This window comes from Eriocheir sinensis, chromosome 6 (genome assembly GCF_024679095.1).
Source record: "Eriocheir sinensis breed Jianghai 21 chromosome 6, ASM2467909v1, whole genome shotgun sequence".
Lineage (NCBI taxonomy): Eukaryota > Metazoa > Arthropoda > Malacostraca > Decapoda > Varunidae > Eriocheir > Eriocheir sinensis.
In genome coordinates, this window is record NC_066514.1 from 1,543,013 (window position 1) to 1,552,199 (window position 9,187).

At 49.7% G+C, this 9,187-nt stretch overlaps 1 protein-coding gene and 1 long non-coding RNA gene across 8 annotated transcripts in view; both read right to left on the reverse strand.

The window, feature by feature from the left end:
• Positions 1-244: 244 nt before the first annotated feature.
• LOC126987614 (uncharacterized) lies at positions 245-2,141 on the reverse strand. Its single transcript, XR_007741051.1, has 2 exons — positions 770-2,141; positions 245-708 (listed from the first exon to the last, which is right to left on the reverse strand). It is a non-coding gene; the product is annotated as an uncharacterized LOC126987614 (long non-coding RNA).
• Positions 2,142-2,851: 710 nt separating this feature from the next.
• Positions 2,852-9,187, reverse strand: part of LOC126987297 (venom protease-like) — a 29,955-nt gene continuing 23,619 nt past the window's right edge. For all 7 annotated transcript variants that reach the window (XM_050844179.1, XM_050844190.1, XM_050844212.1 and 4 more), the window contains 5 exons: positions 9,161-9,187; positions 7,946-8,035; positions 5,705-5,907; positions 4,473-4,612; positions 2,852-3,416 (listed from right to left, as the gene is read on the reverse strand). The exon at positions 9,161-9,187 is cut by the window's right edge and continues 166 nt beyond it. In XM_050844179.1, the coding sequence (XP_050700136.1) occupies positions 3,261-3,416; positions 4,473-4,612; positions 5,705-5,907; positions 7,946-8,035; positions 9,161-9,187 (616 nt within the window). In that variant the 3' untranslated portion in view covers positions 2,852-3,260. The remainder of the gene's footprint in view (positions 3,417-4,472; positions 4,613-5,704; positions 5,908-7,945; positions 8,036-9,160) is intronic.

Below are 9,187 nucleotides of genomic sequence, written 5' to 3' on the forward strand. Positions count from 1 at the left end.
CTTAATTCTATCGATGCCGGAGGTAAATACACAACAGCCGGGCGAGGCTTCACCGGCGGGTTCATGAAGCAGTAGTGTTCACCGGGCGGACGGTTCAACAAGTACCTCGCGGGTGTCCTCAGCAGCGCCATGGAGCTTGATCTAGTCTTTGTTATCGTAAATTACCTGTTTCTCTGGAGCTCGTAGCAACATAATACACTTCAATAAAATATATATGTGATACTTTTGTTAATAAAAATGTAGGTAATAGTTCTCGTTGCTTTATTGACTGGTAAACGAGATTAAAATAAAGGAGAGCTTGGAAATATATCTTCATTAAATTCTTGAACTGCAAAATGACGCAGAACTGGACTTTTTTTTAGAAATTCTGTTTATATTACAATGTTTGCTGAGTACCTGCTTAGCTGCGCGAAGGGAATTTCCTGCCAATAAATTACAGTTTTTGAAAGAAGAAAACACAGTGATTGTTGAGAGTTCCATAAGTTCCAGCGGCAAGAATCGGCTGGTGCTTTGCCGTGTGCCCCACTCTGGTGATTGCTCGATAGTTTATTGTTGCAAGTAAAGAACAAGGAGAAGGGAGGAGCCTGTCATCCCAACCCCCTGGCAGTACAGAGTGTGATTATACAACAAGGGAGAAGGGAGGAGCCTGTCATCCCAACCCCCTGGCAATACAGAGTGTGATTATACAACAAGGGAGAAGGGAGGAGCCTGTCATCCCAACCCCCTGGCAGTACAGAGTGTGATTATACAACAAGGGAGAAGGGAGAACATGCCACCCCAACCCCCTGGCAATACAGAGTGTGATTATACAACAAGGGAGAAGGGAGGAGCCTGCCATCCCAACCCCCTGGCAATACAGAGTGTGATTATACAACAAGGGAGAAGGGAGGAGCCTGTCACCCCAACCCCCTGGCAGTACAGAGTGTGATTATACAACAAGGGAGAAGGGAGGAGTCTGTCATTCCAACCCCCTGGCAATACAGAGTGTGATTATACAACAAGGGAGAAGGGAGGAGCCTGTCATTCCAACCCCCTGGCAGTACAGAGTGTGATATACAACAAAAGACACATGGACGCCTCTCCTCCCGAAACTGACCTCTCTTTCGGCCACCTCTTTGGATTCTTCTTTAGGAGCAGCGAGTAGCGGGCTTTTGTTTTATTATTGTTTCCTTTATTTGTGGCCTTGAGCTGTCTCCTTTGTTGTATAAAAAATTTGGGAGGACCAGGAAATTAAAAAGATACAATGGTCGATGTCACCCCCTTGGCTGACTCCTTAAGAATACAATACCAGCGTGCACTCAAGCCTCTTCTGGTCCGCTGGTATGGCTGATAATGACTGGTATGCAGAGTGGAGAGGTTTATTTCCAAAGCCCCACAGACAGCACCATCGAGTCTGTCCCGCAGACTCACACGGCGGCCACTTCAGGCAGGGCTTAGGGCCGCCTTCACGGTCACCTTGTTAGTTTTGATCGTTACCAATGGCGGGGATCGACGCTGTAGTTTTCCACGTGAAGCTGGCCTATGGGGTGGGTAGCTGCAGAGGAACCGTGCGGGGCCTGGCTAACCCTGCAGCCGCCACTACCCCATCGGACAGTTTGACATGGAAATACTGTAGCGGCGATAACAGCCATTGCTAACGATCGAAACAAGCAAAATGACTGTGAAAGCGGCCATTAGTCACTGTTCTGTGTAGCGTGCAAAACATGAGTGTGCTCCCTCGTCGCCCCGTGAACGAACCCCATGAACGATTGAACAGTACACGTGTTAATGAGTGAGAACTTAATGCTAAATGATGTTTTACGAACCTCGAAGTTGATACCGATAGCTAACATAGTGTGAAGCTCGTCTCATGTACAAGTCGACCCTCCCCGGCTATGATATATTTGACTTAGGAATAAAGGTATACCCCCCCCCCCCCCAAGGACAGTACTCACACCCTTCAAGTGACCTTCCTAAAATTGTATAAAAAAGAGAAATGGATTCTTACACCGGTATAACTAAGCTGGCGGGCAGACACAGGCCTTGGGCACGCCAGGCTACCGTCTACACAGGCCTTGGACACGCCAGGCTACCGTCTACACAGGCCTTGGGCACGCCAGGCTAGCGTCTACACAGGCCTTGGGCACGCCAGGCTACCGTCTACACAGGCCTTGGGCACGCCAGGCTTGCGTCTACACAGGCCTTGGGCACGGCAGGCTAGCGTCTACACAGGCCTTAGGCACGCCAGGCTTGCGTCTACACAGGCCTTGGGCACGCCAGGCTTGCGTCTACACAGGCCTTGGGCACGCCAGGCTTGCGTCTACACAGGCCTTAGGCACGCCAGGCTTGCGTCTACACAGGCCTTGGGCACGCCAGGCTTGCGTCTACACAGGCCTTGGGCACGCCAGGCTTGCGTCTACACAGGCCTTAGGCACGCCAGGCTTGCGTCTACACAGGCCTTGGGCACGCCAGGCTTGCGTCTACACAGGCCTTGGGCACGCCAGGCTAGCGGCTACACAGGCCTTGGGCACGCCAGGCTACCGTCTACACAGGCCTTGGACACGCCAGGCTACCGTCTACACAGGCCTTGGACACGCCAGGCTACCGTCTACACAGGCCTTGGACACGCCAGGCTACCGTCTACACAGGCCTTGGACACGCCAGGCTACCGTCTACACAGGCCTTGGGCACGCCAGGCTACCGTCTACACAGGCCTTGGGCACGCCAGGCTACCGTCTACACAGGCCTTGGGCACGCCAGGCTAGCGTCTACACAGGCCTTGGACACGCCAGGCTACCGTCTACACAGGCCTTGGACACGCCAGGCTACCGTCTACACAGGCCTTGGGCACGCCAGGCTAGCGTCTACACAGGCCTTGGGCACGCCAGGCTAGCGTCTACACAGGCCTTGGGCACGCCAGGCTACCGTCTACACAGGCCTTGGGCACGCCAGGCTACCGTCTACACAGGCCTTGGGCACGCCAGGCTACCGTCTACACAGGCCTTGGGCACGCCAGGCTACCGTCTACACAGGCCTTGGGCACGCCAGGCTACCGTCTACACAGGCCTTGGGCACGCCAGGCTACCGTCTACACAGGCCTTGGGCACGCCAGGCTACCGTCTACACAGGCCTTGGGCAATGTAGGTTGACTGTAACATGTCCTTTCCATTCCCTCGTTACTGAAAAACTAATAAAATAAGACTATTTTTGCACCGGTGAATGTCCTGTCAGCTGTTACTGTCGGCCGACGCTGCGCAGGAATCGTCTTGGTTAAGCGTCCCTCAAAACATGTTCTGAACGATCCACGGCATGAAGTGAGCGATCCTGGTGTAGACGCCGGGGTAGCCAGGCTCGGCGCACCTGTTCCCGAAGGACACGAGGCCGATCTGCACCCAGCGGCCACTCACGCGCAGCAGCAGGGGCCCGCCGCTGTCACCCTGTGGGGGGAGCCAAGGGTACGGCTGGTTACGTGACAATATCCTTTAAAATATCATGTAGAGGAAGGCAGAGATATGGACAGAGCATGGATGATGGGAGACAGCTTTGGTGAGTTAGGGAAAGACATGAAGCTTTTAGGACGCGAGAACTGGATAATTTAAAGACAATATCCTTTAAAATATCATATAGAGGAAGGCAGAGATATGGACAGAGCATGGATGATGGGAGACAGCTTTGGTGAGTTAGGGAAAGACATGAAGCTCTTAGGACGCGAGAACTGGATAATTTAAAGACAATATCCTTTTAAAAACATCATATAGAGGAAGGCAGAGATAAGGACAGAGCATGGATGATGGGAGACAGCTTTGGTGAGTTAGGGAAAGACTTGAAGCTTTTAGGACGCGAGAACTGGATAGCATGGATGATGGGAGACAGCTTTGGTGAGTTAGGGAAAGACTTGAAGCTTTTAGGACGCGAGAACTGGATAGCATGGATGATGGGAGACAGCTTTGGTGAGTTAGGGAAAGACTTGAAGCTTTTAGGACGCGAGAACTGGATAATTTAAAGACAATATCCTTTTAAAACATCATATAGAGGAAGGCAGAGATAAGGACAGAGCATGGATGATGGGAGACAGCTTTGGTGAGTTAGGGAAAGACTTGAAGCTTTTGGGACGCGAGTACTGGATAATTTAAAGACAATATCCTTTTAAAAACATCATGTAGAGGAAAGCAGTGAAAAGGACAGAGAATGGATGATGGGAGACAGCTTTGGTGAGTTAGGGAAAGACTTGAAGCTTTTAGGACGCGAGAACTGGATAGCATGGATGATGGGAGACAGCTTTGGTGAGTTAGGGAAAGACTTGAAGCTCTTAGGACGCGAGAACTGGATAGCATGGATGATGGGAGACAGCTTTGGTGAGTTAGGGAAAGACATGAAGCTTTTAGGACATGAACTAAGCGAGTACTGGATAATTTAAAGACAATATCCTTTTAAAAACATCATATAGAGGAAGGCAGTAGTAAAGACAGCTTGGATGATGGGAGACCACGTGCCTGACATGCATCGCTGCCGCCCTCCGCGTAGCCGGCGCACAGGAAGATCTCCGTAATGGGCTGGAAGTATGCGTCGTTACAATCGCTGTTCTTCCACACCGGCAGCTTGGCCTCCCTCAGCACGGCGCTCTCCTGCCCGCCTGTTGCAGAGAAAAACACACTTGTTATCCCTCTATGTCTAAGGCCCGCTTTCACAATCGTTTGTTTGTCTTGATCGTTACCAATGGCGGGGATCGACGCTATAGTTCTCCACGTGACACTGGCCAAATAGAGTGGTGGATGAGTGGAATAAACTGACCATTTATGTAGTTGAATAAAACAACAACCGAAGGCCTTAAACAGAGGTTACTTGCATGTATGGATGGGACGGGAATTTGGTGAACAACCCAATTTTAGGAGCAACCATGTGTAGGCGTTTTGTCTTCTTGTATTGTTTTTATTTTCTTGTGTGTCCGGTAGGCATGCTTGAGGGACCTGGATGGTAGTCGGCCCCAGCTCGTCATGGCGCAGGCAAGTGTTTATAGTGGCGCCATCTTCCCTTGGCTCATGCTGCCCCCCGGAACTCCTTCTTGATTCACTTGGACGGTTTCCTCTAGAGTCCGGGTTGATGGGTGGTCTTCAGGACAGCATGTGGGTAGTTTTAAGCCACTCGGCGGTGACTGAAAAATCCCAGGTGGTAGCGTGGGGATTCGAACCCGCGTCGTCCATCACGCGGTGAATGTGAGCCCAGCACGCTACCACTCAGCCACCGCCTACCCTTGTGTGTATCCTTGTCTAAATGCAAAGCTATATTCAGTGTTTGAGGCTTCGAAGCAAACGAGTGTGACTTCAAAACTGAGACTGGCAGGAGAGATAAAAAAGGATACATAGGGGTAGGAGGTGGCTGAGTGGTAGCGTGCTGGGCCCACATTCACCGCGTGATGGACGACGCGGGTTCGAATCCCCACGCTACCACCTGGGATTTTTCAGTCACCGCCGAGTGGCTTAAAACTACCCACATGCTGTCCTGAAGACCACCCATCAACCCGGACTCTAGAGGAAACCGTCCAAGTGAATCAAGAACGAGTTCCGGGGGTCAGCATGAGCCAGGAGAAGATGGCGCCACTATAAACACTTGCCTGCGCCATGACGGGCTGGTGCCGACTACCATCCAGGTCCCTCATAGGCGTGTAAAAAAAAAAAAAAAGGAAAATTTTGAATTACATGAAAATGATCCCTCGCAGCGACCTTACCGTAGTGTGTGGAGCCCCAGCCGATGACGGACGGAGTGTGGCCTACGAGGTGGTCCAGGGGTCGCCGACGGTACTCCTCTGAAGGCAGACACACGGGGAGGATGTACTCCGTATACTCCACGTCCTCGGCTAACTTGAGAACCGCCACGTCATTGTAGAAGCCGTGTGCCCTGAAGTCTGGGTGTGGGGTGATGTGGCTCACTCTGGGGGGACAAACGGTGCATGGCCTGGTCAGGTGGGTCTTGTCCGATGTGTTTCACCGGTAGCAGCAGGGATCATGTTTCTTAATGGTCCCTCCAAGCGAGAAAAATGAGAAAAAATCACCCCTCACACAAACCATTTCATAATATATATCAAAGCATTTGGGACCATGTTTCTTAATGGTCCCTCCAAGCGAGAAAAATGAGAAAAAATCACCCCTCACACAAACCATTTCATAATATATATCAAAGCATTTGGGACCATGTTTCTTAATGGTCCCTCTAAGCGAGAAAAATGAGAAAAAATCACCCCTCACACAAACCATTTCATAATATATATCAAAGCATTTGGGATCATGTTTCTTAATGGTCCCTCCAAGCGAGAAAAATGAGGAAAAATCGCCCCTCACGCAAACCATTTCATAATATATATCAAAGCATTTGGGATCATGTTTCTTAATGGTCCCTCTAAGCGAGAAAAATGAGAAAAAATCACCCCTCACACAAACCATTTCATAATATATATCAAAGCATTTGTGATCAGATTATGTATCATCTATTTTGGGGGTTTATATCATGGTCCAGGTAGATAGCGGAAGTCTTGCCTCTGGATGGGCACCTCCTGATGTGGTCTTGTGGTCTTGTGGTCTGGGTCTTATATCTGATTTAGATTGACTATATTGATTTTCTCTTTTTCTATCGTACTTCCAAAAATTTATACATCGTTCTTATACTTTGTTCAATCACTTGCTCATCAAAAGGAGTCTTCCGATTATATTTTCCTCGTCTTCGTCATGGGGTCGTTGCAACATTAAAGGTCGGTATTACAAGATACTTTCATTTCTCAAATCATCTATTTCTAAAGGTCAAAGAGGGGGTCAATCGGGTTCTAATGAGTGTTTCTTCAGGTTCACGGTACAGAGGAAGGGTCACACTACCACCAGGGTCATAAAACTACCCCTGGAAATGGCCACAACTCCTACGAAAGCCTTGTCAAATAGGTGTTTCTTTAGGTTCGTGGTACAGAAGAAAACTACCCCTGGAAATGCCCACAACTCCTACGAAAGCCTTGTCAAATAGGTGTTTCTTTAGGTTCGTGGTACAGAAGAAGGGTCACACTACCACCAGGGTCATAAAACTACACCTGGAAATGCCCACAACTCCTACGAAAGCCTTGTCAAATATGTGTTTCTTTAGGTTCATGGTACAGAAGAAGGGTCACACTACCACCAGGGTCATAAAACTACCCCTGGAAATGCCCACAACTCCTACGAAAGCCTTGTCAAATATGTGTTTCTTTAGGTTCATGGTACAGAAGAAGGGTCACACTACCACCAGGGTCATAAAACTACCCCTGGAAATGTCCACAACTCCTACGAAAGCCTTGTCAAATAGGTGTTTCTTTAGGTTCATGGTACAGAAGAAGGGTCACACTACCACCAGGGTCATAAAACTACCCCTGGAAATGCCCACAACTCCTACGAAAGCCTTGTCAAATAGGTGTTTCTTTAGGTTCATGGTACAGAAGAAGGGTCACACTACCACCAGGGTCATAAAACTACCCCTGGAAATGTCCACAACTCCTACGAAAGCCTTGTCAAATAGGTGTTCTTAGGCAGCGAAATGTCTTATGATACGACCCTTGCAAGTTTTCCCCCGTTCTTCCCTATAAGCATGACACGGCAGCAGAAAATCCCACTAAAAGTCTTGTGAAAAAGGAAAACAGCTCGCAAAGAAGCAAGAAAAAAAACTGAATCTAACACGGAGACAGAGGAAGCGGGGTCACACCTAAAGAAATACCTATTTGACAAGGCTTTCGTAGGAGTTGTGGGCATTTCCAGGGGTAGTTTTATGGCCCTGGTGGTAGTGTGACCCTTCCTCTGTACCATGAACCAAAAGAAACACCTATTTGACAAGTGTGACAAAGGTTATAGACGATCTAATGAACATAAAAATAAATGAGAATCGGGTACGTAACAATCCCAAACAATGCTCCCAAATATGAAATGGGATGGAGTGTGTTGGACGTGGCTGTTCTCACCTGTACGTCTGCGGCTTGGAGATAAAGTCATCGCTGTTGCTGAAGATATTGTGGTCTCCGAGGCGAACCGTGAACTGCTGTGGGTTGAACCTGCGGACGAGATAGATAGAGATAGACAGAAGTTGGAAAGTTTCGTTTAGTCGGCGCAACATGTGGTCATATGCCGGAGAGGAATTATAGGAGAAGGGAACAGACCCCAGGAGACGGGACACAACCCCCGATTAATACCTGGTACCCATTCACTGCTGGGTGGATAGGGGCGTAGGGTATCGGAAAAGCCTCCCAAATGTTTCCACTCCACCCGGGAATCGAACCCGGGCTCTCTCGCTTGTGAGCCGAGTGTGCTAACCACTGCACCACGAAGCCCCCTTAGATAGACAGATAGATAGTTAAATAGATATAGATAGACATATGGATAGAGAGAGAAGGTCACCTCCCCCTATAATAGTCTCCCACTCTGATCCCCCCCCCCCATCCCCCCCAATCACCGTTTATTAACTCAATTTCAAAGGTCCTCAGACTCAGTTAGATGACTCCCTCTACCATGGACCATACAGATCACCCAACACCATTCCGATACCCCTTGGTCCCCTCCCTCGCCACTACACCAGCGCCTACCCCAGCCCTCCCCTGCCTCCCCAGTACCCACGTCCTGCCCCTGGGGAGGCGAATGACTTTCAGATGACCAGAGAGAGGAAGGAGACGGAGAAAGACCCAGGAAAGAGGAAGGGAAAAGGGAATTGGTTAAGAGTTTGAGAACCACTGGTCAGCGCCATCCCCCAGCCCTCCCCTGCCTCCCCAGTACCCGTCCTGCCCCTGGAGAGACGAATGGCTTTCAGATGACCAGAGAGAGGAAGGAGACGGAGAAAGACCCAGGAAAGACGAAGGGAAAAGGGAATTGGTTAAGCGTTTGAGAACCACTGGTCAGCGCCATCCCCCAGCCCTCCCCTGCCTCCCCAGTACCCACGTCCTGCCCCTGGGGAGAGGAATGATTTTCAGATGACCAGAGAGAGGAAAGAGACGGAGAAAGACCGAGGAAAGAGGAAGGGAAAGGGGAAAGAAAATCAAACACTTCAAGTGGTACATCGGTTAAGAGTTTGAGAACCACTGGTCGACAGCCTCTACCATAATGTCATCGACCATCATTCATTATCCCCTGAGGCTCCTCATTAGACTAGCCATCCCATATCCTTCCCCTGCCTCCCCAGTACCCACGTCTTGCCCCTGGAGTCTTTGGTGCAG